The sequence below is a fragment of the Scyliorhinus canicula genome, chromosome 1 (genome assembly GCF_902713615.1).
Source record: "Scyliorhinus canicula chromosome 1, sScyCan1.1, whole genome shotgun sequence".
Taxonomy (NCBI): domain Eukaryota; kingdom Metazoa; phylum Chordata; class Chondrichthyes; order Carcharhiniformes; family Scyliorhinidae; genus Scyliorhinus; species Scyliorhinus canicula.
The window spans coordinates 174,657,020-174,683,850 of record NC_052146.1 but is presented as its reverse complement, the minus strand read 5'-3'; the positions used below and the strand labels follow the sequence as shown (position 1 = coordinate 174,683,850).

The following is a 26,831-nucleotide window of genomic DNA, read 5'->3' as shown; positions in this document are numbered from 1 at the left end:
GCTGTCTCAGCAGTGGCTGCCACTCCCAGTGGAGGTGCTGAAGCTGAGCAGCTTCCAGCCCTGCATTGGCTGGCAGTTTTTGCAGGTGGGATCTCTGCCATTATAGTGATGGGAGCCCCGATGCCAGGCAGTTAATTACCTGTTGGACCCTGAATTGAATCAGGGCTCTCGGGAAGAAGAGAGGCAGAGTTAGCACTATCATTCCGACCTGCCATCAGGGCCACCAGCCCGGTATTAAATTCAATCCTCAGATTAAGAGGTTAAAGTTTGAGGGACAAGATTGTGAGCAGTAATTGAAGAAAGTGGTGGAAAAAGACTGAATTTGCCGTATCCTAACGTGGAATTTCTTGATTATTTAACAAAACTCTTATTCAACTGGAAGCTGGTCTGATGAAAAGTAAACTGCCTTTTAAAATGTCCTTGTGTTGATGTTATACATAAGCATTTATTTAGTCTTCTTTATCATGTTGATCTTCCCTCAGTGAGTGGGCAGGACAGAGAGTCTCTACAACAGTGTTGTTCTCCTGTCTGCTACCTCCACTCCTGCCCAATCAGGCTCCCTGTTGAGTATCAGGATCCAAACAAATACGACTGGAAGGCTAGAAGTCGAATCTTCATGATATATTGTTCAATTTGTATTTTTACAATTATAATGCTTAATATAGTTAACTAGTAATAAAGTCACTTCCTTTATTGTGCAATGCAGTGATCTTTGCGCTAATATTTGCCTCTTGGAAGTGAAATTGCCCATGCAGCAAGGATATATGTTAAATCCAATAAGCAAATTAGCACAAGTAAGACCATTATTGATCCCTTGGATACTCTGTCAGGACCAACTATAGAAAGTAGATGCAGTGTTTAAGGTATCAAAAGTATGCTTAACTAGACGGCAGAGAGGGAAGATAGTGAAAGAAAAGATCATAAAGCAGGAAGACAGCAAAAGTGCAATGCGTAGTTATAGAACATAGAACAGTACAGCACAGAACAGGCCCTCCGGCCCTCGATGTTGTGCCGAGCAATGATCATCCTACTCAAACCCACGTATCCGCCCTATACCCGTAACCCAAACAACCCTCCCTTAACCTTACTTTTTAGGACACTACGGGCAATTTAGCATGGTCAATCCACCTAACCCGCACATCTTTGGACTGTGGGAGGAAACCGGAGCACCCGGAGGAAACCCACGCACACACGGGGAGGACGTGTAGACTCCGCACAGACAGTGACCCAGCCGGGAACCGAACCTGGGACCCTGGAGCTGTGAAGAATTTATGCTAACCACCATGCTACCGTGCTGCCCTCAAGTTGAAGGTGAATCAAGTATCTTTAATTATATAAAAAGAGAGACATCACAATAATCAGTGGGGAATGAAGGAACGCTCAGGAAAATGCTAGCGTCTGGTTTTGACGACAAACAAATGTTCCTTTTTTCGCTTTTACTTGCGGAAGGAATAAAAGAAAATTGTTGTAAATCCTCTGTTATGCTCAGTTCCCTTTCGAATAATGTTCAATCCCGTCTTTATCGTTCGGCACTGGTAACAGATTTCTCTGAATTTACGTAAGAATCCAGCATCCATTTCAATGGCCAACAACCCAAGCATCAGGTGAGAGCTAGATTCTGGCTGTCCTGACCCAGTTCTTTAACTGAAAGTCCCGTTGAGTAGCATGATAGAGTTCTGCAATGGACTACTCACAACAGATATAACCATGCTTACAGTGATATCTGTTTGGTAACATGCCAGACTTGGCCATCACCATCCATAAGCATGTCTGTTTAGGTAGGGGAACAGTGATATATAATCAGGTAGGCTTGGCCCTCAGTATTGACTTCAAATCTATATTACATCCTATGGCTTCAATTCAATCAAGACCAAGGAGGCCTTTTACCTATCAACATCTACTCTCCTCCCACCTTTACCCCAAAGTGATGAATCAACATTCTTTTACATTGAGCTCCACCTGGAAGAAGCTCTGTCTGGACAAAGGGGTTGCTTCCAGGGTTCTAAAATGAACAGAAAGTTTCAACTTTGTCCTGAAAAAAGTTTGTCTCTCCAAGGACTCTGCACCAAGATAAGCAAGTAAAACCTGGTTGTTAACTTCATACAAGTGATATTTGAAATATATGGGTTTGCTTAATTTGAAGGTAGATGCAGGTTTCTTTGTTGCTTATGTGCTTAATTCTGTGTTCAAATTAAAGTTTGTTTTAGCATAAAAGCTGTCTACTGGTCAGTGTTATCACTCCTGTGTTGCAGTAACGTTTCCTCACAGTTTTATCAAATGCAAATAGTCGGGTTCTAGTCCAGGACCTTAACACGGGGTAGTGTGTGAGGTACCTCAATATTCACATCAAGGTTGGTTTGCACAGTCACTGACAAAACTAGTCAGGAACTTGAAGGAAATAACTGCTGTATTAGGCTTATTTCAGGTATTGAATAAATCAGTAGGGAATACTTACAGAGGATACAGCCACAGTAACACTCAAGATTAATCTGATTCCAGAGCAATCTAGTTGGTGCCTTTGTGTTGGAATACAATATCCACAACCACCACCATTTGGTGCACTGTAACTGTGGTATATACTATCTACAGTATTGCAGTAACTCCCCAATGATTTCTGTAGTACCTATCAGCCACATGGAAGGACAATAGCAGCACGATTTTGAGAACATCATCAACTCCAAGATACATACCATCGTAACTTGGACCCGAATTCCAGTTGATGGGTCAATATCCTGGAATTACATTCAAATCACCATCACTGGACTGCAGAGGTTCAAGCAGAAAGCTCACCATCACCTTCTCAGAGAAACGCACTGAATGCAACCTTGTCAGCGTTGTTCACGTTCCAAAATGATCTTTTTAAAAATGTGCTGACTTTTGAGAGTCAGCCTGTTGCTACCTTGTTTTATACATATGGCAGCTCTTCTACTGACCGCTCCCACTCATCTTTCTTTTGTATCATAGAAATTATAGAATCCCGACAGTGCAAAAGGAGGTCATTCAGGCTATGGGTTCTACATTGACCCTCTGGAAGGGCACCCTGCACAGGCCCATTCACCCACCCTATCCCCATGTATCCACCCTACCTTTGGACGCTAAACGACAATTTAGCATGGCCAATCCACTTAATCTGGACTGCGGGTGGAAAGTAGCACCTGGAGCAAACCCACGCAGACACGGGGAGAACGTACAAACTCCACACTTACAGTCACCTAAGGCTGGAATTGAACCTCAGTCCCTGGTGCTGTGAAGCAGCAGTGCTAACCACTCTGCCACCGTGATCCCTAAACCACCATGCCACCATATCCCCAGGGTAGGTTTTGGTTACGAATAAAGGGGAGGAATTATTTAAAACCCAGAATCATGCAATACTCACGCACACACACATATACCTATTATTTATCATTTTAACTTTGGCAGCAGTATATGCAGGAAAAACTGGAGTACATGCCTTTGAGTATGTGTGTCAGCTGTGGTGTCTTTCCCAAAAGTTAGAATGATTGGGATTTGGACAGAAGATTTTCCAAACCCTCTCTCTTTTCCCTTTTCCCCCATTTTGTTTTATTCTTTCAAGAGATGTAAGTGTCGATGACCAAGCCAGCGTTTAATGTCCATCTCTAATTGCCCTTCAGAAGCTGCTTCACTTGAGGAGCCGCCTTTTTATATTGCTGCAGTTCATGTGGTATAGCAACACCTCACAGTGCTGTTTGGGAGGGAGGTCCAGGAACTTGACCCAGTGACAGTGAAGGAACAGCGATATAATTCCAAGTCAGAATGGTGGGTGATTTGGAGGGAAACTTGCAGGTGCTGGGGTTCCCATGCATCTGCAGCCTTTGTCCTTCTAGGTGGTTGAGATCACAGGTTTGGAAGGTGCTGATGAAGGAGCCTTGATGAGTTCCGGCAGTACATCTTGTAGATGGTACACACTGCTGCTACTGTGCGTTGATGGTGGAGGGAGTAAATGTTTGTGGGTCAGATGCTAATCAAGCAGGTTGCCTTGTCCTGGATGGCTTTGAGCTTCTTTAGTGTTGTTGGGCATGGACTACACAGTGTCTGAGAAGTCATGAATTGCACTGAACATTGTGCAATCATCAGTGAACATTCCCACTTAATAATAATAATCTTTATTGTCACAAATAGGCTTACATTAACACTGCAATGAAGTTACCATGGAAAATCCCCTAGTCGCCACATTCCGGCACCTGTTCGGGTACACTGAGGGAGAATTCAGAATGTCCAAATTACCTACCAGAGCGTTTCTCGGGACTTGTGTGAGGAAACCGGAGCACCCGGAGGAAACCAGCAATGACACAGTGAGAACGTGCAGACTCCGCAGACAGTGACCCAAGCCAAGAATTGAACCTGGGACCCTGACGCTGTGAAGCCACAGTGCTAACCACTCTGCTACTGTGCTGCCACACTCCTGACGTTACGATGGAAGTAATGTTCTTTAATGTAATCCCTCACCATTCAAAATTCTAATTCATGTTGAAGTTTGGATGTAGGTTTTTAAATGTATAAGCCAAGAAATCAACACTCACACAGTTTCATGGTCGGGAACATTGGATAGTGATGAGTTGTATGAACACTCACAGCTTTTCACCACTCTCTAGCCTAAGAAGGAAAGAGCTGGCATTTATACAAGTCTTATATGACCTCAGGATATCTCAAAACACATTACAGCCAATTAATTACTTTTGAGGCATTGATATTAACATAAGAGACACTGAACATCCCCATAGTTGCCCAGGCTGAGATATGTTGACTCAGTATCGACTAGAATTAGATCATATCTGAATTTCTTGGCGCATGTGGTTCAGCGTTGGCATCAAGTGAGGGAACCAGGTACAACAATGACTTTCTCAGTATCTCTTTGACCAGCAAGCACGGCCATTGGGCTCATGGACAGTGTGGGCCACAATTCGGACTCTGTTCTAAAGGAGAGATTCTGAAGTTCTTTCTATTGTATTTCTATGTTTGCTTAATAAAAACTTGAAAATCTCACACAGGACTGGTAAACTAAATTTAGATATGTTTTACTTGAAGATGTCGTACTGAATTACTCATCAGACATATTTACTATAAAGATGTGACAGCTATTGTTAACAAGAAAATACAGCTGCAATTTCTTCACATCACATGCTGCTAGCTAATCTGAAAGTTTCTCGGAACAATGTATGCTGGTCAAATGGTTTACATCCTGACTAATTACCCTTTTTAAAAATAAATTTAGAGTATCCAATTCATTTTTCCAATTAAGGGGCAATTTAGCGTCGCCAATCCACCTACCTTGCACATCTTTGGGTTGTGGGGGCAAAACCCACGCAAACACAGGGAGAATATGCAAACTCCACACAGACAGTGACCCAGAGCCGGGATCGAACCTGGGACCTCGGCGTCGTGAGGCAGCAGTGCTAACCACTCTGCCACTGTGCTGCCCATCCTGACTACTTTCTCAATAGCATATTCTCTCTTGTGACGATGTCACAATAGTTTCCTTTTCTCTTGTGTACATCGCACCTTTGAATTATGGTCACAAAGTGGCACTACTTCAGTGCATTGAGTGACATCTGTATCTCTAGGGAACGCAAGTTACCTGGAGGTGGTGTTCGTGGACCGTCTTTTGGCAGGAGAGCTTTCATGATGTTACATTCAGCTAAATATGCTATAGTTTAAGTGGTCCTTATTTTTGCATTTACTGTAATGATGTTTGAGGACTGCTCATCTGAGCTGTCACAATATTTGTCGAGTCTCTTGAGTTGATCAGATTAAAAGAAGCCTTTGCTTGGGAATCAGTGAAAATATTGAAAACATGAGGAGGTCGTTCAGCCTATCATGCCTGTTCTAGCTCTATGCCGGAGCAATTTACTGAGTGCCACTGCCCTGCCTTCTCCACATAGCCCTGCACATTTTCCCCTTAAGATTCTGCCATAAATCCCCTTTGAAAGCCTCTATTGATTAAGTTTAATATATTGATTAACTATAATGTCCATTTTTCTAAATTATTTTTTATTTGTTTTTAAAGAAATTCAAAGCAAACAATCTTGTTTAAATTGCTTTCTATTTGAGCTATTGGGATATCCTTCCTATTCTTACCTTTAAAAAGTGGTCACTAATTGTAGAATGCTGATACTTTTAATGATTCACGTGAGTGGCTGAAGTGGCTTCAGATAATCTTGAGGCCTCTAAAAGATTCACATCATTAATGATGTTGTGCAGCGCGACCCTTTTGAGATCCATGCTTGTTCAGTGGTGCTGATAAGAAAACATGAATCAAAGACCCCCTCAACCCCACCCATCCGCTGTCTCCTCTTCACCTGCTGCAATTTTTCGCATCCCTGGTGTTTTATTTTACCTCTGGATTGCAGCATTGAGTAACACACTTCTCCATTAAAATTAAAAGTGTTAAATCCCAAGAGCTGTACAACTCTGACGCCTTGTGGTTTGCTGTATGGCCAATCACAGGGAAAATTTATGCCCCAATAATGTTCTGAAGTTTGATAAAAAGCAGGTCCTGCAACTTAACATTCTCATCACACCTCCAGCAAGCCAAGTCATTTGCTCTGTGTGATTCCCAAATGTTTTCAAACAAAACACAGTCCTTTTTTCCCTCCTACATTTGAAAATTTTCAGTGGGATAAGACAGACCCAAACTCTCCTGGCGTTCTTCACTTGGCCTTTCCAGAAAAGGCAAAGCATGTGCCCAATAAATATAGATCCAGATGGATGCGTATTGCTCATGGGAGTCAAGTGCTTGGAAATGACCCTCCATTACCAAAAGGAGAAGCGACGGCTGAGGATTCTGGTCAGAAAAAAAAACTACACGTTGTTTCCTGTTTCCTTTCAGGTCTCTGACCAGGAAACATATTAAATCAGTGTGGGTATGACTGTGGATTAATAGCTGCTGTTTGTGGAGCCTTTAGGGAGCATTTCCTTGCCAACAGTAACACTCATTTTGTGAATCTGAGGCCTGCACTTTGCAGATAGTGTTTGACCTCCATGGAAAAGACCTACGTCTACTTGAGGATGAGATCATACTCTCTTGGCGCTGAAGTTCAGCACTGTTCTCAAACTTCTACTTGGCCAGAACTATTCTTGGCCACCTCAGCACAAACAACATTGTCTATAGAGTAACTCATGGAGGTAACCAAATGCAGGAGCATGTGAAAGAGCCTGCAATAGTTGATATGATCTTCACGATAGTAGGTGAGTCTGTGAACATTAAAATGAAGTTGTCAAAGTAGTTGTGTCTACTGGGTGACTTGGGTTGTCAGCAGTCAGCCAACAGAAAAACATTCACGCAACATTTTCTAACCAAGGTTATCGATTGCGCGTCATGTCGGAATTATTACGATCTGGTATTCATTGGTCTGGAATTTGCTGTGGGAATGATAGTGAAATGTTGGAGGCACTGACAGCAACTTTGGAAGTTTGGGCACGTGTGAGTAACTAGGCCTGAATTTTTGGGATGGCAGGAAATCATCCCAGCTGACTCCGAATGCCCCTGCTGCCACTTTACTCCTTGAAGAGGATTGATTGGCATTAGGCAGGACTTCCACCCCTCACTCAGGTGGAAGACCACCCTGGAGATGGGTTGACCAGTCTAATTGGCTGGAGGTTCTCCAGTCCCTCCAGCAACAATGCCGCAGTAGCTGGAAGAGGAACTGCATGGAGCTGCCTGAGACTAGGTCCTGAGAACCGGAGACCCAGGTCTCAGGGCAGGGAGGGTAGGGAAGGCCTTGCGGGTCATGAGGGGGCAAAGAGATTTTGGGAGACAGGCCAGGGGATGTAGAGGCTCACCCCCCCTCCTCCCCCCCCCCCCCCACCCCCTCCCCCCGCCCCTTCAATAACCTAAAAATTGATACTGGGAGGAAAACAGTCCTTATGGCCTCACCGGGGAAAAGGGTGGACCTCCCATCCAAGGCCTTGTCCACCATAGCATAAAATTGCTGCAAGGTCGGGCTGATTTACATTTATGTACAGCCTTTCACAATCTGAGCATAGACACATCAAATTTAAGTTTGAACTCACTTTTAACTCAACCTTCAGGTCCATTGGACAATAGTTTGTTATGGCATGTAGTAGTTACTATGGTGTCACTGCACTCATGACACTAGCCATAATAGGATTAATAGTTTTGAAGTATATTGTTAATATGTAATGTGTAGAACTGATGGACCGGCCACAACGTGAGCTGAATGGCATTCAATGAATTACTGAGCAGTACAGCAGAGAATTGTAGATCAAAGGCTCATTTCAGGACATGTTCCAGCTGTGTACTGGAGTGTGCTGCACTCTTATACATAGGTTATGAGACCAAGTTCTCATCTGCCTATTCAGGCAGGCATAAAAATCCCACAATAGTATTTGAAGAAGAGCAGAGTTTTTATTTTTCCCAGGGTTCTGACTACCATTATCTCTCAGTCAACAATATCCAAATAGATTAAGTGGTAAGTCATCACAGTGGTGTCAATGTAATTTTACTGCATGCAATTTGCAGACCTGTCCACAGAAATACAATGACGAAACATCAGAAATAATTAATTAGCAGTAAAGCATTTTGCATTGTCCTAAAGGATGTGAAAGTCACCATATAAATGCAAGTCTCTTCTTAACTTTTGTACGATGTTTAATGCCAAGAAAATATTTCTCAAACTATATGGGTAGGCCTTTGTTCAATATTGTAACCATCTAAGATGGCCACCTACAAAGGACCATGGGAATTATGACCAACCCAGGACTCAGACAGAGCCTATGTGTATTTGAAACGCAGGTAACCAAGCCTGATCGAAACTCCCGCTTGTTTACATTTCAATGGCCCATTTTCCCAGGACAATAGAACTCCATTCAAGAAACCGGTGCTGCCACAGACTGTCGGCACCACTCCCTTTACTCAGAAAGCACAACTGCCAAGGTCAATGACCGCTAAGGACCCACCCAGCTACCAAGGCATCCTCCCCTTTATTGGCTGAAATCGAAGACAGTGATCAGAGCCCTGCCGAACAATTGGGTCCAAGGTTAAGGACCGCCCTAAAGAGCGCAAAATTCCAGAGGGATAAAAGAGGAAACAGCCATGTGTTCTGTCTCTTTTGGATCCGGCCTGTGCCAGCCAACTGCAGCGGGAACAGCCAGCCAAATTCAAGACCAAAGATCGCTACCTGACGGATGACCCCAGCAGAGACAGAGCCGCTTTCTTCGAACCAGCCAAGTGAAATCCAGATAAAGGCCTTATCCACTTGCACAGTTCCGGTCACCCTGAAGTTAGGTTATTGTAGCTGATAGGTGTAGTTTAACTCGTAGTAGATATTGTGTTTGCATGTCGAGGCAACTCTTGTGTATATAAATAAACCATCTTTTGAACGAACTAACTGGTTGTGTGGTCATCTGATCGATATAAGGGAAGGCTTGTGGTTCATCAACATTATCATTAATATTAGCAACAGTATTGGCGATGCTGTTGGGATCGAAAATGAGCAACAGTATCCATGTATACCAGATGCTACTTAATATTTTGATTACGATTCCGTTAATACGGGCAGCACGGTGGCACAGTGGTTAGCTCTGCTGCCTCACGGCGCTGAGGTCCCAGGTTCGATCCTGGCTCCACTGTCCATGTGGAGTTTGCACATTCTCCCCGTGTTTGCGTGGGTTTTTCCACCACAACCCAAAAGATGTGCAGGCTAGGTAGATTGGCCACACTAAATTGCCCCTTGATTGGAAAAATTAATTGGGCACTCTAAATTTATTTTTAAAATAGATTCCGTTAATACTTTCTTGATGTGGTCGTGGTCAATGTTTCCATATTGTGATAAAACTACTATCATAACTGTGAGTTATCCGGGGAAGCACGGTGGCACAGTGGTTAGCATTGCTGCCTACGGCGCTGAGGACCCAGGTTCGAATCCCGGCCCTGGGTCACTGTCCGTGTGGAGTTTGCACATTCTCCCTGTGTCTGCGTGGGTTTCACCCCCACAACCCAAAGATGTGCAGGGTAGGTGGATTGGCCACGCTAAATTGCCCCTTAATTGGAAAAATAATTGGGTACTCTAAATTTATTTAAAAAAAACTGTGAGTTATCCTGAACATTTTTAAGTGTTCCCCTGGCTGAGACTTAGCTCAGGATCAGAAGGCATAGAATGTCTGTGGGTGGAGTTGAGGAATCGCAAAGGTAAAATGACCCTGATCGGAGTTATGTACAGGCCCCCTAGCGGTAGTCAGGATGTTGGGCAGAAAATAAACAGGAGATAGAAGAGGAATGTAAAAATAGGCAATATTACAGTAATCATGTGGGACTTCAATATGCACGTGGACTGGCAAAATCAGGTTGATAGTGGATCCCAAGAAATGGAATTTGTGGAATATCTAAGAGATGTTTTTTTGGAGCAGCTTGTGACAGCGCCTACTAGGGAACAGGCAATTGTGGACTTGGGAGGCAGTCTTGATTAGGGAACTTAAGGTGAAGGAACCCTTAGGGAGCAGTGACCATAATATGATAGAATTTACCCTGCAGTTTGAAAGGGAGAAGCTGCAATCAGATGTAACGGTATTACAATTAAATAAGGGTAACTACAAAGACATGAGGGAGGAGCTGGCCAGAGTTGATTGGAGAAGGAGCCGAGCAGGGAAGACAGTGGAACAGCAATGACAGGAGTTTTGGGGGTTATTAGGGAGGCACAACAGAAATCCATCCCAAGGAGGAGGAAACATGCTGAGGGGGAGGATAAGGCATCCGTGGCTGACGAGGGATGTCAAGGACAGCATAAAGGCTAAAGAAAAAGCATACAAAGTGGCGAGATTTAGTGGAAAACCAAAGGATTGGGAAGCCTTTAAAATCGAGCATAGGACAACTAAAAAAGCAATAAGGGGGGAGAAGATGAAGTACGAGTGCAAGTTAGCTGGTAATATAAAGGAAGATAGAAAGAGATTTTTTCAATATATAAAAGGCATGAGAGAGGCAAAAATAGACATTGGACCACTAGAAAATGTGGCTGGAGAAGACGAACTGGCAGACGGTACTTTGCATCAGTCTGCATGGTGGAAGACATCAGTGGGATGCCAGAGCTCCAGGAGAACCAAGGGGGCAGAGGTGAGTGCAGTGACCATTACTAAGGAGAAGGTTCTGGGGAAACTGAAAGTGGATAAGTCACCTGGACCAGATGGACTACACCCCAGGGTCCTAAAAGAGATAGCTGAGGAAATTGTGGAGGCATTAATGATGATTCCCAGAGGACTGGAAGGTGGCTAATGTAACACCACTGTTTAAGAAGGGAGGGAGGCAGAAGATGGGAAATTATAGGCCGGTTAGCCTGACTTTGGTCATTGGTAAGATTTTAGAGTCTGTTATTAAAGATGAGATCGCGAAACACTTGGAAGTGCATGATAAAATAGGACTAAGTCAGCACAGACTTGGATTTGTCAAAGGGAGGTCGTGTCTGACAAATCTGTTAGAGTTCTTTGAGGAGGCAACAAGGAAGTTAGACAAAGGAGAATCAGTGGACGTGAATTATTTAGATTTCCAGAAGGCCTTTGACAAGGTGCCACATAGGAGACTGTTAAATAAGTTAAGAGCCCATGGTGTTCAGGGTAAGATCCTGACATGGATAGAGGATTGGCTGACTGGCAGAAGGCAGAGTGGGGCTAAAGGGGTCTTTTTCAGGATGGCAGCTGGTGACTAGTGGTGTGCCTCAGGGGTCTGTCCTGGGACCACAACTTTTTACAATATACATTAATAAGTTGGAAGAAAGTACTGGAGGCACTGTTACAAAGATCTGTAGAGGGACAGGTTGTATTGAGGAAGCAGGCGGGCTGCAGAAGGACTTGGACAGTCTAGGAGAGTGGGCAAAGAAATGGCAGCTGGAATACAATGTGGAAAAGTGTGAGGTTATGCACTTTGGAAGGAGGAATTAGACATAGACTATTTTCTAAATGGGGAAATGCTTCAGAAAGCAGAAGCACAAAGGGACTTGGGAATCCTTGTTCACGATTCTCTTAAGGTTAATGTGCAAGTTCAGACGGCAGTTAAGAAGGCAAATGCAATGTTAGCATTCATGTCAAGAGGGCTAGAATACAAGATCAGAGATGTACTTCTGAGGCTGTATAAGGCTCTGGTCAGACCCCATTTGGAGTATTGTGAGCAGTTTTGGGCCCTGTATCTAAGGAAGGATGTGCTGGCCTTGGAAAGGGTCCAGAGGAGGTTCACAAGAATGATCCCTGGAATGAAGAACTTGTCATATGAGGAACGTTTGAGGACTCTGAGTCTGTACTCGTTGGGCTTTAGAAGGATGAGAGGGGATCTTATTGAAACGTACAAGATACTGGGAGGCCTGGATAGAGTGGACGTGGAGAGGATGTTTCCACTTGTATGAAAAACTAGAACCAGAGGACACCATCTCAGACTAAAGGGACGATCTTTTAAAACAGAGATGAGGAGGAATTTCTTCAGCCAGAGGGTGGTGAATCTGTGGAACTCTTTACCACAGAAGGCAGTGGAGGCCAAGTTACTGAGTGTCTTTAAGACAGAGATAGATAGGTTCTTGATTAAGAAGGGGATCAGGGGTTATGGGGAGAAGGCAGGGGAATTGGGATGAGAAAATATCAGTCATGATTGAATGGCGGAGCAGATTCGATGGACCAAGTAGCCTAATTCTGCTCCTATGTCTTATGGTCTTATGGTCTAATTATAGCAGTTATAGTCTCTTAGTGGTACAGAACCTGAGTATTGCTGAAGAAAGAGACATACTGTCAATGCTTTTCAACTTGCACTCATCAGTACTAAGGTGCAGTGCATCTTTTTTGAATAAACAAAAGAATGGGGGACAATAGCTCCCAGGTGCATTCACCATTGCAATACCTTGGCCAATCAGAACCAGTTTGCCAACCGATCAGGACCCTTTTTCTCATGCAGTATAAATTGTTGCCGCCTTAGAAATTTGGCATTCTTGCATCTATCCTGATAAGTGCAAGATGAAAAGCTTCAACAGTATGTCTCTCTTTTTAAGCAGTATTATAGTAATATGGTCATATTTTTATGGGACTTTGAATGAATTACAGTTTGTTCTTTGGGGTACATATGCCCTTCTCTTTCATTCCAAATGATTTTCTCTCTTCTCTTTTCCAGTCTTCCAAGCCCATAACACTCATTGCATCCAAGGGAACAACATGGTTCCAGGTCTCTGCTCACACTGACCCTAAAAGCATGTGGCAATAGTCAACTGACGACGTTCACCCTGAATTTGCTCGACGTACAAGATTAGCACTTCAACAGGATGTCAACATACATTGCATTTCAAATGCTCTGGTTCATCATTTGACAGTAGTTTGTAACCTACAATATGAGCTTGTAAATGTTAAAGACATTGTTACATCTCACCTCTATTTCTCCTTCCATTACACTGAGCAAACGCAGAAGATCATCTTTGGAGAGCTCCAGTAACTTCTTTCTTCGCTCACTTTCTTCAAAAGGTTTCTGCTGTTTCTTTACGGGGCTGGGCACCCCCACTGACTTCTCTCCATCATTCTGACGGTGAGTTTTCTTTTTCTTTTTGCTGCCTTTAGAAGTACTTTCTTCATCTTCATGATTGTTATCACCAGAAGAACGTCCATGGGACGGAGATTCTCCACTGCTTCGAGACCTCATCCCAACCTATATTGGAGAAAACATACAGGGATAAGTGGCCACTTCATTATAAATCGACAATAATTTCAAAGTCCATTTTCTGGTTAAAATCAAAACAAAAAATAATTAGAATTTCTAAAAATGAAGAGTCTGTAATACTTTTGCAAATGCTAATTCCATTTTCGGTCAGAAATACAGCACAGTTGACTAATTTAAATGGCCTATATATTCAGCCACGCTGCCTCCTGCACTGGTACTTATTTCCCTTCATCCCTTAATCTGTAACTCATGTTCTTTTAGGTAGGACCTGAACGGGTCCCAGTTGAAATACTCAGCACAAGTCTTGTGTTCTCTAGATGATGTAAAGCCCTGGTTTTAGTGGCAATTTAAATTTAAGTGCGTTATTTATATATCAACAACGATGAGTCAGAATACAGGAGGGAGAAAGAGAACCTAGTAGAGTGGTGTAACAACAACAATCTCCCCCTCAATGCCAGCAAACTAAAGAGCTGGTTGTGGTGAATGTGATTCACACTATATATAGTTGCCAATATCACTCCATGTATATATGTTTGTTATCTACCCGTTGTAAGATCAATGCTGTATATAGTTGCCAATATAACTCCGTGTATATGTGTTCACTATCCACCATTGTAAGTGCAGTTGCACTATCCGACCACCAGGGAGAGTCGCTCTGGGAGCACGCGAGAGTTTGTACTGAGCTCCTCCCTTGGCTCCGCCCAGGGCTTCTCCCCCTGGGACCGATGTATAAAGATCAGTGCCTTAGAGCCAGCCTGCAGTTCATCTGAAGTTCAACGACGAATAGGCTGGCTCTGTTGTAAGTGTATTAAAGCCTCTGTTCTGATCCAACTACACGTGTTCGCTGAATTGATGGTTCCATCACTGGTCATTGACTTCAGAAAGCAAAGTATCGTGTACACCGCTGTCTGCATCAACGGGGCTGAGGTGGAGATGGTTGACAGCTTCAAATTCCTAGGTGTGCCCATCACCAGAAATCCGTCCTGGTCCACCCAAGTCGACGCTACCACCCAGAAAGCACCATAGCACCTATGTTTCCTCAGGAAACTAAGGAAATTTGTCCTGTCCACATTGACTCTTACCAACGTTTACAGATAAACCATAGAAAGCATCCTATCTGGTTGTATCACAGCCTGGTATGGCAACTGCTCGGCCCAAGACCGCAAAAAACTTCAGAGTCATAGACACCGCCCAGTCCATCACACAAACCCGCCACCAATCCATTGACTCTATCTACACCTCCCGCTGCCTGGGGAAAGCGGGCAGCATAATCAAAGATCCCTCCCACCCGGTTTACTCACTCTTCCAACCTCTTCCATCAGGCAGGAGGTACAGAAGTCTGAGAACACGCACGAACAGGCTCAAAAACAGCTTCTTCTCCGCTGTTACCGGACTCCAAAATGACCCTCTTATGGACTGACCTCATTAATACTACACTCCGATATACTTCACCAGATGCTGGTGTCTATGTAGTTACATTGTGTACCCTGTGTTGCCCTATTATGTATTTTCTTTTCATGTACTAAATGATCTGTTTGAGCTGCTCGCAGAAAAAAATCCAAATCCAATACAATCACATTTATTAATTTTTTTGTATGACTGACAAGGGGCGGGATTCTTTGGAGCCCCGGACATGTGTTTTCCGGAGATGCTCCCTTCGCTGGTGGCGGGACTCTCTACTCCCACCGCTTGTCAATGGGAATTTCCATTGAAGCCACCCCATGCCACCGGGAAGCCCATGGGTGGTGGTGTGCTGCCAACGGGAAAAAGGAATCCCAACAGATGAAGAATTCCGGCCCTCAAGATATTCACTCATACAGAGTATGATGAGCTGCCCTTGCGCTAATCAGACAGCATCGGTGTCTTCAAGGTTAGAAAATGTTTATTCAAAAAATTATTTTGCTTGAATTGTGTTCAAAGGAATTACATAAATCTCAGAGTAGGGGCGGGATTCTCCCCTACCCGGCGGGGAGGGGGGTCCCGGCGTAGCAGAGTGGTGCCAACCACTCCGGCGTCGGGCCTTCCCAAAGGTGCAGAATTCTCCGCACCTTTGGGGGCTAGGCCCGCGCCGGAGCGATTGGCACCACGCCGACTCGCGCCAAAACCGGCACCAGCAGCCTTTGACGGCCGCCGCCCAGCGCCGGGGCTGCCTGAAAGGCCTTTGCCGCTGACGTCACCACCGGCGCATGCGCGCTGGGGGATTCTTTTCCGCCTCCGCCATGGTGGAGGCATTGGCGGCGGTGGAAGAGAAAGACGGCCTGGCCACCGTGGGGGCACCTCCCGGGGCCCGATCGCCCCGCGCCCCACCCAGGACCCCAGGGGCCTGCTCGCGCTGCCGATCCCGCCGCCACCAGAGGTGGTTCAAACCACGGCAGCGGGAGAGGCCTCTCAGCGGCGGGACTTCGGCCCATCGCGGGCCGGAGAATCGCCGCAGGGGGCTCGCCGATCGGCGTGGGGTGATTCCCGCCCCCGCCAATTCCCGGGTGGCGGAGAATTTCTGCCACGGCGGGGGCGGGAGTTTCGGCGGCCCCGGGCGATTCTGCGACCCTGCGTGGGGTCGGAGAATTTCGCCCTAACTCTTTGTTTTATGGTTGCCTGAACACTTTGATTATAACATGTAACCAATCTACCATGTTATAATTTAAACAAACGATACAGAATTGCTCAGTGGACTGCAGGTGCCATTGCTGTTTATTCACAGGCAGGGTAGTTGGGTGGAATCCAAGGTAACATGCTAAGTGAGATATAACTCGGTGTCACTCCGGGACACTTTGTACAAACATATTTGTAGGTTTCAAAATGAGTTACTGTGTGATACTTACCTGGCAGGGGTGGTTGGCCCACGACTAGCCCATTGCACTTCAGGTGTGCTGACACCTGCGATGTCCCCAAATGCGGGATGCTTGACTGCAAAATTTGTGGTATGGAGTGAGCAGGTCCTGAAACCTGGCGGAATCAAATTGGCATCCGTAGCTTCCCACTGATGAGATTTTGGGTGCGATTTAACAGGAAAATTGTGTCATTTTGGGCGCAATTAGTGCAGTGTTTCTCAAAGGCTGCATTGACAAGATCATGGCCTGTATTTAACGGCACATATTGCTGTAAATTAGTCCCCACGAGCTTCTCGCCATTACTGGCTGTATCATCATCTGATTCGTGCCTCAGCATCTCGCCGCTAACAAAACGGAGATTGAAGGGTTAACTGAGGAGAGAGCTGTCACCAACATCAAGGTTGGCCTGCGTCACAGAAGTGAGGAGCCACTGCTCTTTCACTTGAATTACCTGTTTCATGTGAGTTGTTCATGTCAAAATGGTTCTTCCCTCTCACTGATCTCTCCTGGACCCAGCGGGGCGGAGGTCCCGGCGAGACGGAGTGGCGTGAACCACTCCGGCGTCGGCCCGCCCCAAAATCCTCCGCACCTTCAGGGGCTAGGCCGGCGCCGGAGTGGTTTGTGCCCCGCCGGCCGGCGTGGAAGGCCTTTGGCGCCACGCCAGCCGGGGCTGAAGGGACTCTGGCGGCCGGCGAGAGTCTGCAGATGCGCAGGAGCATCAGCGGCTGCTGACGTCATCCCCGCGCATGCACGGGGGATGGGTTCACCTACTCGTTGGCCATTGTGGAGGCTGACACGGCCGACACGTAGGAAAAGAGTGCCCCCCACGGCACAGGCCCACCCGCGGATCGGTGGGCCCCAATCGCGGGCCAGGCCACCGTGGGGGCACGGCCCGGGGCCTGATCGCCCCACGCCCTCCCCCAGGACCCCGGAGCCCGCCTACATCACCATGTCCCGCCGGTAAGGTACCTAGTCTGACCCACGCCGGCGGGACTGGCAAAAAACCAGCGGGACTTCAGCCCATGGCGGGCCAGAGAAGTCGGGCAGCACCGGGGCCCATTGAGTCGCACCGGTCCCCGCCATTCTCCGAAGCGGGCCGCACGATTCACGCCTCGCCAACTTTTGGGGGACGGAGAATTCGGAGGAAGGCGGGTGTGATGCCATACCCCTTCAGGTCATCCTCAATTTCAACAGATGGGAACTCCATAACAATATCGCTCACAAGTTGTTCAGGTGGCTCGAATCTTGTAAATATCTCATCAATCCTTCCTATGGTCTGTTCCCTAGTTGTAGATTTCATGGTGGAACCTCCAGCCACTTCGAATGCAAGTTAACCATGAACAAAAACTGTGCCCTCTGACTGGTCCCGCATAATAGACATGGATTATTTGCCATGGTCTATAGGCCATTTCCATGGATGCAAAGGTTGTAGTGGAGGTACATTTCTCAATGCACCTGATTGGCATTACCCCATCTCCTCCAATACCAAAACAGACCCTTGTGTGTTGTTATGGTCACTGATGGCTAAGACTCAATAGCTACATTTATTTGCAGATATGTTTGGGAGATATCAATTTTGCTAAATATTTGGTCTCCTGAGAGTCCTGCGAAAAGATCTTCAATAAGTGATAGCAGGTATTGATCAGCACATTATATAGGGTTCATAGTCGTTTTGAAATCCCCACATATTCATACTGAACCATTCTTCTTTAAGTCAGGTACGATTGAGGTTACCCAATTGCTGATGTTGATAGGCGCTATGACTCCTATCTTCAGTCACCCACGTACGCATGCTGCCTGCTTTTATCTTGTTTCACTTTGACTCCAGTCATGAATCTAAGTGACTCCTCGTATACTTTCACATACTTTCTCAGAAGTGGTTGAAGATCATTCATAGAATCAACAGGTTGGTTTACAATGGCCCAGTTTAGCTGAATCTAACTTAACCAAGATCTCTCAAATAATGCTTGAAGGTTTCCTTTACAATGTGAAGAAGCAACTGCACTTTCTGCTTGTTATCTCTGTAGCCATCTAAGATGGCCACTTGCAAAGGACCATGGGAATTATGGTCAACCCAGGACTCAGACAGATACACAGCCTATGTGTATCTAAAGCACAGGTAACCAGACCTGATCAAACCCCGCACTTGTTTGCATTTTAATGTCCTATTTTCCCAGGACAATAGAACTTCAATCAAGCAACCGGTACAGGCACAGACTGATCGGTGCCACTCCCCTTACTCAGAAAGCACAACTGCCAAGGTCAATGACCGCTAAGGACCCGCCCAGCTACCAAGGCACCTGCCCCTTTATTGGCCGAAACTGAAAAGTGATCAGAGCCCTGTCGAACTATTGGGTCCAAGGTTAAGGACCGCCCCAAAGAGCACAAAATCCCAGAGGGATAAAAGAGAGCGCAGCCATGTGTTCTGTCTCTTTTGGATCTGGCCTGTGCTAGCCCAATTGCAGAAAGTACTGCCAGCTAAGTTCAAGACTAACGATCACTACCTGATGGATGAGCCCAGCAGAGACAGAGCCACTTTCTTCGAGCCAGCCAAGTGAAATCCAGATAAAGGCCGTATCCATTTGCGCAGTGCCGGTCGCCCTGAAGTTAAGTATAGGTTATTGTAGATGATAGGTGTGGTTTACCCGTAGTAGATATTGTGTTTGCATGTTGAGATAACTCTTGTGTATGTAAATAAACCACCTTTTGAACGAACTAACTCGTTGTGTGGTCATTTGATCGATATAAGGAAAGGCTTATGGTTCACTAAGATAAATAGAAATACCCATAGTATTGGCGATGCTGTTGGGACCGAAACAGAGCAACAACTCCCACAGTCACCCAGAAGAAGCAGCATGACCTCCTCAGTATATGTCCTCAAGACCACATCAGATGGTTGCAATGGCGGGCACTTCAATTTTTGATGGTATATTGATTCAGGTGTAAGTGATACTGCAACACCCGTATCCACTTCCATCTTAATAGTGTTCCCATTTAATTTTGGAAAGACCCAAAATCCTTATTGGTCTCCTTATACTGCAGAATGCCGAGTTACTTTCCTTAAACTGATTTGACACTTTGGTATTCAGTGAGTCTTCAGTTAGATCATTTAACTGGTAAACTCGCCTTGTAGACTTTGCAGTATTTTTCTTGGTACACTTTGTTTGTGCTGATGAAGATTGGTGTGACCAACATGCCTTGGCAATGTGACCAACATTGCCACAATTTTTACATTTGTTCTCCAACAATCTCCATCCATATGTCCCACTTGGTTGAAGTGCTGACATGTAGGTTCTTGATGGACCTACTTCTCTCATGGCACCAGGGATCTGGGGTCGATCCTGGCTCCGGGTCACTGTCCGTGTGGAGTTTCACATTCTTCCGTGTCTGCGTGGGTCCCACCCGCAGAACCCAAAAAGATGTGCAGTGTAGGAGGATTGACCATGCTAAATTGCCCCTGAATTGTAAAAAAAGAATTGGATACTCTAAAAAAAATTTTTTAAGAAGGACCTGCTCTCACAGACTCAATCTTATGGACGCGAACTCCAATCACCAAAGCTTCTCTCTCAGAAGTTCCACAGACGTTGTGACTTTTTTATAGTAGATTTTCGGGTGAATGCACCTTCAGACAACAATTTCCTTTGGCTGGCTTTATTCCTGATGCCACAAACTAATCGGTTGTGAAGTGTATCATCCAAAGTCTGACCAAATACAAGACAGCAAGCATGCCTCTTCCTCCTTATCAAACACATCCATGGCACCTTTTTGTCCTGCCATTTTTGGATTGCAGCTCCCCGATCTGTGCTACTCAGCCTTCAGCCTGTCTTCTCTGCCGTTTATTTTCTCTCTGTTTAAAGCAGACAAACCCTTTTACTTGCTCTAGCGGTTGTTGGATGATTCACCAACCCCGCGCTACAAACTGTACAGTGTCCAAATATTTACTTGAGAGTTATTTTTACCGGCCACAGCGATGATTTTGCCTGGACGTTGACGATATTTTTCTTGACCTCATTCCGGATGATGTGTGTGCCTGGATCTCCATCGATGATTCCTACTTCTGGCTCACAAAACAGTCATCAAAAGTCATTTTTCTCCCGTTTTGTTTATGGCCCAGACCTTGCCCCCAATTTTTCTTTTGTTCTGTTCTTTGATGTAGCCGAAAACGGAATGAATCAGAGGTGGCACATGTCGAGCGCATGTCACAAAGCTCAAGGGGTTTATTCACAAGAAGCTGCTCCAACAGGGTACAATGGTGAACTCCACAAAAACCTGCAAAGCACTCTAGGGACTTTTCACAGTAACATTATTGAAGCCTACTTGTGACAATAAGCAATTATTATTATTATTATTATTATGAGTCATTGCGTCATATGTGATATTCCACCAGCCAATGATGTTACTCTGATATATAACACTACTGCATGGAACAGTTTGAAGTAAAGCTTCAATAATAATAATAATCTTTAGTGTCACAAGTAGGCTTACATTAACACTGCAATGAAGTTACTGTGAAAATCCCCTAGTTGCCACACTCCGGCGCCTGTTCGGGTACACTGAGGGAGAATTCAGAAAGTCCAAATTACCTAACAGCACGTCTTTCGGTATTAGGGGGAGGAAACCGGAGCACCCGGAGGAAACCCACGCAGACACAGGGAAAACGTGCAGATTCCGCACAGACAGTGACCCAGCGGGGAATCGAACCTGGGACCCTGGTGCTGTGAAGCCACAGTGCTAACCACTGTGCTACCATGCTGCCCTCTAAGGACATGATATCACTGTCTATTAGAGTGTGACATTTTCTGTCACTCACAGACGTATTAACACTAACATCTCTATTAGCTTGGCCTGACTAGTTTGGTCTACAGATGATATTTCCATGATCACAGTTATACTCGTGCCATAATAGCAAACCAATTGGTGCAGGGAACAAAGATAGAAATGTGTGTCCACAGCTTCAAAACATTGGCTGGGGAACAAAAAAAAAATGCGATCTACAGCTTGAAATTTTCCATATTTTTCAGTTCCTCTTATTTAAAGAATTGGACTATGTAAATTATGGAATTTATCTCATCTTTCCCTTTTTAATTTAACTTGTATTAATGTTGTTATCTTTTCCTTTGACTCTACCCATGATTTGAAGATAAAGCTGTATCAAGCGGCTCTCTTTGAACAAACGTGCATGGGGTTTCAATTAGAAAACCCCTTGACAATGGGACATTAAAGGAAATGACAATTCAATGTAATGCAAATAGCACAAGAACTTTGTGCAGCCTGCTAATTATAACGATTTCTGAATGCAGCCAGCACTGCTCATTGACATTACACATCAGCATGGGGCCTAATATGGTCACTTCCTAACACTTATTAAAGGCCAGTCTGCATTGCCATACCAATCATCATGGGGTGGATAATTAAACAAATAAAGGGAGGATGAGGCTCCATGAACATTCCCATCCTCAATGCTGACAGTGCCAAATATACAAACATACGAAATAGGAGCGGAATTAGGCCATTTGGCCCCTCAAGCCAGTTCTGCCATTCAATAGGATTATGGCCGATCTATTTGTGTTTCTCGTCCCACATTCCCATTTACCTTCGATAACCTTTGATTCCCCCACCGAACAAGAACCTATCTACTGCGGCCTTAAAAATACTCAATTATCCCAACTCCACTCCCTCCTGAGGCAGAGAGTTCCAATGTCGCACAACCTCCTTAGAGAAACAAATTCTCCTCATCTCTGTGCTATAAGGACAACCCCTAACTTTAAAACAGTGCCCCAAGTTCTGGACTCACCCACAAGAGGAAACATCCATTCCATGTCCATCTTGTCAAGACCATTCAGCAACTTATATACTTCAACCACATAACCCCTCACTCTCCTAAGTTCCTGTGGAAACAAGTCCAGCCTGCATGCTGCACCTGCATACTACCTCATGCAGGGGAACACCTAGATCCTTCTGCACCTTGGCATTCTGCAGTCATTCTCCATTTAGCGAATATCCTGCTTTTTTATTCATATGAGTGCAAAACATATCAGTCCAAAGATATGCAGGTTAGATGGATTGGCCATGATAAATTACCCCTCAGTGTTCAAAAGGGTAGGCAGGGTTATTAGGTTATGGGGATGGGAAGGGCGCAGTAGCGCAGTGGGTTAGCCCTGCTGCCTCACAGCGCGAGGTCCCAGGTTCGATCCTGGCTCTGGGTCACTGTCCGTGTGGAGTTTGCACATTCTCCCCGTGTTTGCGTCGGTTTCAGCCCCACAACCCAAAGATGTGCAGGGTAGGTGGATTGGCCGTGCTAAATTACCCCTTAATTGGAAAAAATGAATTGGGTACTCTACATTTATTTAAAAAAAGGTTATTGGGTTGGGGTGGAGGTGACAGCAAGGGCATAGGTGGGGTGCTCTTTAGGAGGGATGGTGCAGACTCGATGGGCCAAATAGCCTCCTTCTGCACTGTTGTGATTCTATGAAAAGAGAAGGCTCAAACATTGCAAGCAACTTCAGCCAGAAGTGCCAAGTTAATGATTCACCTTGGCCACTCAACGTTAGCATCACAGATCCCAGTCTTCAGCCAATTTGATTCACTCCAATTGATATCAAGGAATTGAGTACATTGATACAGCAAAGCCAGTCGGCCCTTACATTAATCTAGCTGTAGTTTTGAAGACTCATGCTTCAGAATCTAGCCAAGCTGTTCCAGCATAGCTAAGACACTGGTATCTATCTAGCAATGTGAAAAATTGCCTGGGTATATCCCGTCCAAAAGAGGCAGGAAAAATCCAATCTGACTAAATACTCCTCCAACTGTCTACTCTCAATTATGATGGAACTTGTCTTTGATAGTCCTAACAAGCGGTACTTACTTACTATAAAGGTAAAGGTAAAGTCGCCGTAGTCCCAGATGATCATAGGCTGCTTTCCCCTTTCAGGAGGGGAGCTGACTCGTGGTGATTTATCCTGAGGATCACCACACCTCAGGCAAAGGGCAAGGTTGAGAAGGCGGGCCTTCATAAAAACTGGGCATAAACTGTTCGCTGATGCTCAGTTTGGGTTCCACCAGGATTACTTCATTCCTAACTACATTACAGCCTTCGTCCAAACATGGACAAAAGAGCTGAATTCCAGGGGCGAAGTGAGAGTGACTGCCCTTGTTATCAAGGCAGCATTTGGCTTCAAGTGTCATCAAAGAGCCCTGACAAATTGAAGTCAATAGTTAATCAGGGGACAAGCTCTCCACTGACCGGGAGTCATAACTTGTACAAAAGAAGATGGTTGAGGTTATTGGAGGCCAATGATCACAACCTCAAGACATAATTTCACGAGTTCTTCAGTGTATTGTCCCGGGCCGAAGCATGTTCAGCTGCTTCATCCATCCAGCATATGTCAGAAGTGATGGTGTTTACTGATGAATACACTGTTGCCACCTCAAAACACATCTTCCCCTCACCCTGCCCCCCCATCAGCATTCTGCAAGGACCACTCCTCCATCACCCCCTACGCTCTTTCCACGGCACCTTTCCTTGCAACCTCAGAAGGCGCAAACCTGCACTTTACATCCTCACTCCTCACCATTCAAGGCCCCAAATATTCTCCTCTACATTGAGATCTTTGCTTTGTGGAACACATTGGCTCAGTCCGCAAGTATAACCCCCACCTCCTGTCATTTGCCATTTTACCTCAGCATCTTGCTCTCATGCCCACATGTCTTCGGTCCTTGACCTGCTGCACTGCTCTAGTGAAGCCAATACACACTGGAGGGACAATATCTCCTCTACCAACTAGGCTCGTCACAGCCTTCAGGACTCAACATTGAGCTCATTAGCTTGAGACTGTAGCTTTTCTCCTCCATCTTCACCCTTTATAAAAAATATCCAAAACACTTTCTGTCCCAATGCAATACTCCTCTCCCCCTCCTCCACTGGGCCATCTGCCACTTGTTCTTAGGTTTTGCTTTCATTGAGCACTGACCTTTATTCTCCCATTAACTCATTCTTATATCTTACATTTATGCAACGACTAGCACCTTCTCCTGTCATTAACGCTTCCTCTGTCTTGTGACCTACATACTTTGTTGCAATCTCTCTCCTAGCTCCCATCAATCAATGACCTTCTACTTTGCAACAGCTGCCCCGCCCCTCTTTACAGTATATAATCCATCACACTTCTCCCTCTCATTAGCTCTGGAGAAGCGTCGTATGGACTTAAAAAGTGAACTGTTTCCTCTCTCCACAGATGCTGCCAGACTTGCTGGGTTTTCCAGAATTTTTCTGCTTTTGTTTCAGACTCCAGGATCTGCAGGATTTTGCTTTTATTTTAATATACAGTTAACACAGGAACACTAGGACAGCAAATCACACACTGAAGGCAGATGCTAAATAATGCATAAGGTTGATTAGATTAAGTTTGTATACAAAATGACAAGAATTGATTTGGGAATTTACTTTGGAATATGTATTTCGTGTTCATTTTTGTGTTGTGACCAGGAGAACGATGTGGCAAGGAGAAAAGGGCAGCACGGTAGCATTGTGGTTAGCACAATTGCTTCACAGCTCCAGGGTCCCAGGTTCGATTCCGGCTTGGGTCACTGTCTGTGCGGAGTCTGCACATCCTCCCCGTGTGTGCGTGGGTTTCCTCCGGGTGCTCCGGTTTCCTCCCACAGTCCAAAGATGTGCAGGTTAGGTGGATTGGCCATGATAAATTGCCCTTAGTGTTCAAAATTGCCCTTAGTGTTGGGTGGGGTTACTGGGTTATGGGGATAGGGTGGAGGTGTTGACCTTGGGTAGGGTGCTCTTTCCAAGAGCCAGTGCAGACTCGATGGGCCGAATGGCCTCCTTCTGCACTGTAAATTCTATGAAAAAAGCAGCATTGCTGGTGAATGGCGATTTAGTGTTGAGGCTACTGGTATTACACTTGAATTAGATCTTCACATACATCCTGTAAGGTGCAGGCATCATAGATCTGGAAAGTAACCTTGAAGCTTGACAATCACTGTGTTCAGAATGTTACACACTGCACAGGATGCCTTGGATTACAACACCATTTTGTGTCGGAACCAAGGTTTCACATCTGACAGCCACAAACACTGCTCATCATAACAAGGAGCCATGGGCAAGGAGACACTCTTGGGAGTGTATTTACAATGGTCAACATTATGTCCAAGTAATCAGCACCTATGCCGACGTTGTGCAACTTCACCTTCTTGGCCTTTCCAACCTTGCCGATAGGTCTTGTTATATCCCCAACATCCAAAGTGGAGGTGGAGCAGGTGGACCTTGGCAGGTGGGCCGAGAGCTGGAGGGCCCCAGCCTGCTTTCAGGGTCCTGCTGTGTGGCAGTGCCATCCTCCTCAGTCTGTGGAGCTGGAGCTGAAGCAGTCACAGGAAGAGGGGAATTGGATGGACTGACATACCCGGGGTTACTTGGGCAGATGGTCCAGGGTGTGCACCTGTTCATCCTCCTTGCTAGGAGTGCCCAAGGACCCTGGCTGGCTCCTTAGGTGGAAGGGGCAGCTGGAGTGAAGTTGAGATGTCTTCCCTCCCCTAGAATTGGCACTGATGGATACCAGCAAGTGCCTCAGTGAAGCAGCTCCTACAGCAGGTCAGGACCAATGTCCTGGACCAAAGGCTTTATGGCGGCCACCACACGACCAGTGTTGACTTGAGTGCATCGGCATGTGAGCGCTATCACCTCAGTCTCAATGCGGATGGACAATGATTGTGCCTTGCAACCTGAGAACTGCAGCAGACATACTTTCCTGGTTTTCCTGAATTTGTCTTTAAAACTCCAGCAAGTGAGGCATGTCTGAGTCCAGAGACTCCGCATCTGACTTGGTATTGGGGGATTCCTGGCCTCCAGCAATCCTCCGAATGCTGGCACCTTGGGATGTCCCTGCCTCTGCCTGCTGTGGATCACCAGACTGTGACCCTGTGGCTGCTCACGATTGAGGACACACTGAGGAATGTGTGTCTGCAATGGTGGACAATGTGGGTGAGAGCTGTGATGGGTCAACAATGTCAGTGTCTGCAGATTCCTCTTCTGTGCTGCTGCCGAGACTGGAGTCGGGGGCAGCACAATAACACAGTGGTTAGCAATGCTGCCTCGCAGCGCCAGGGACCAGGGTTCAATTTTGGCCTTGGATAACTGTCTATGTGGAGTTTGCACTTTCTCCCCTTAGTCTGCGTGGGTTTCCTCCAGGTACTTTGATGTCCTCCCACAGCCCAAAGATGCGCAGGTTAGGTGGGGGGTTGACCATGCTAAATTGTTCCTTAGTGTCCAGGGATGTGCAGGTTAGGCTTCGTTATGGGGATAGGGCAGGGGAATGGGCCTAGGTAGAGTGCTCTTCAGG

General features: G+C 45.6%; 1 protein-coding gene and 1 pseudogene across 4 annotated transcripts in view; one reads left to right on the top strand and one right to left on the bottom strand.

The window, feature by feature from the left end:
- LOC119969365 (filamin-A-interacting protein 1-like) overlaps nucleotides 1-26,831 on the bottom strand; it is a 307,948-nt gene that overhangs the window by 222,017 nt on the left and 59,100 nt on the right. For all 4 annotated transcript variants that reach the window (XM_038802929.1, XM_038802939.1, XM_038802921.1 and 1 more), the window contains exon 2: nucleotides 13,370-13,642. In XM_038802929.1, the coding sequence (XP_038658857.1) occupies nucleotides 13,370-13,636 (267 nt within the window). In that variant the 5' untranslated portion in view covers nucleotides 13,637-13,642. The remainder of the gene's footprint in view (nucleotides 1-13,369; nucleotides 13,643-26,831) is intronic.
- LOC119978733 lies at nucleotides 16,469-16,603 on the top strand (annotated as a pseudogene).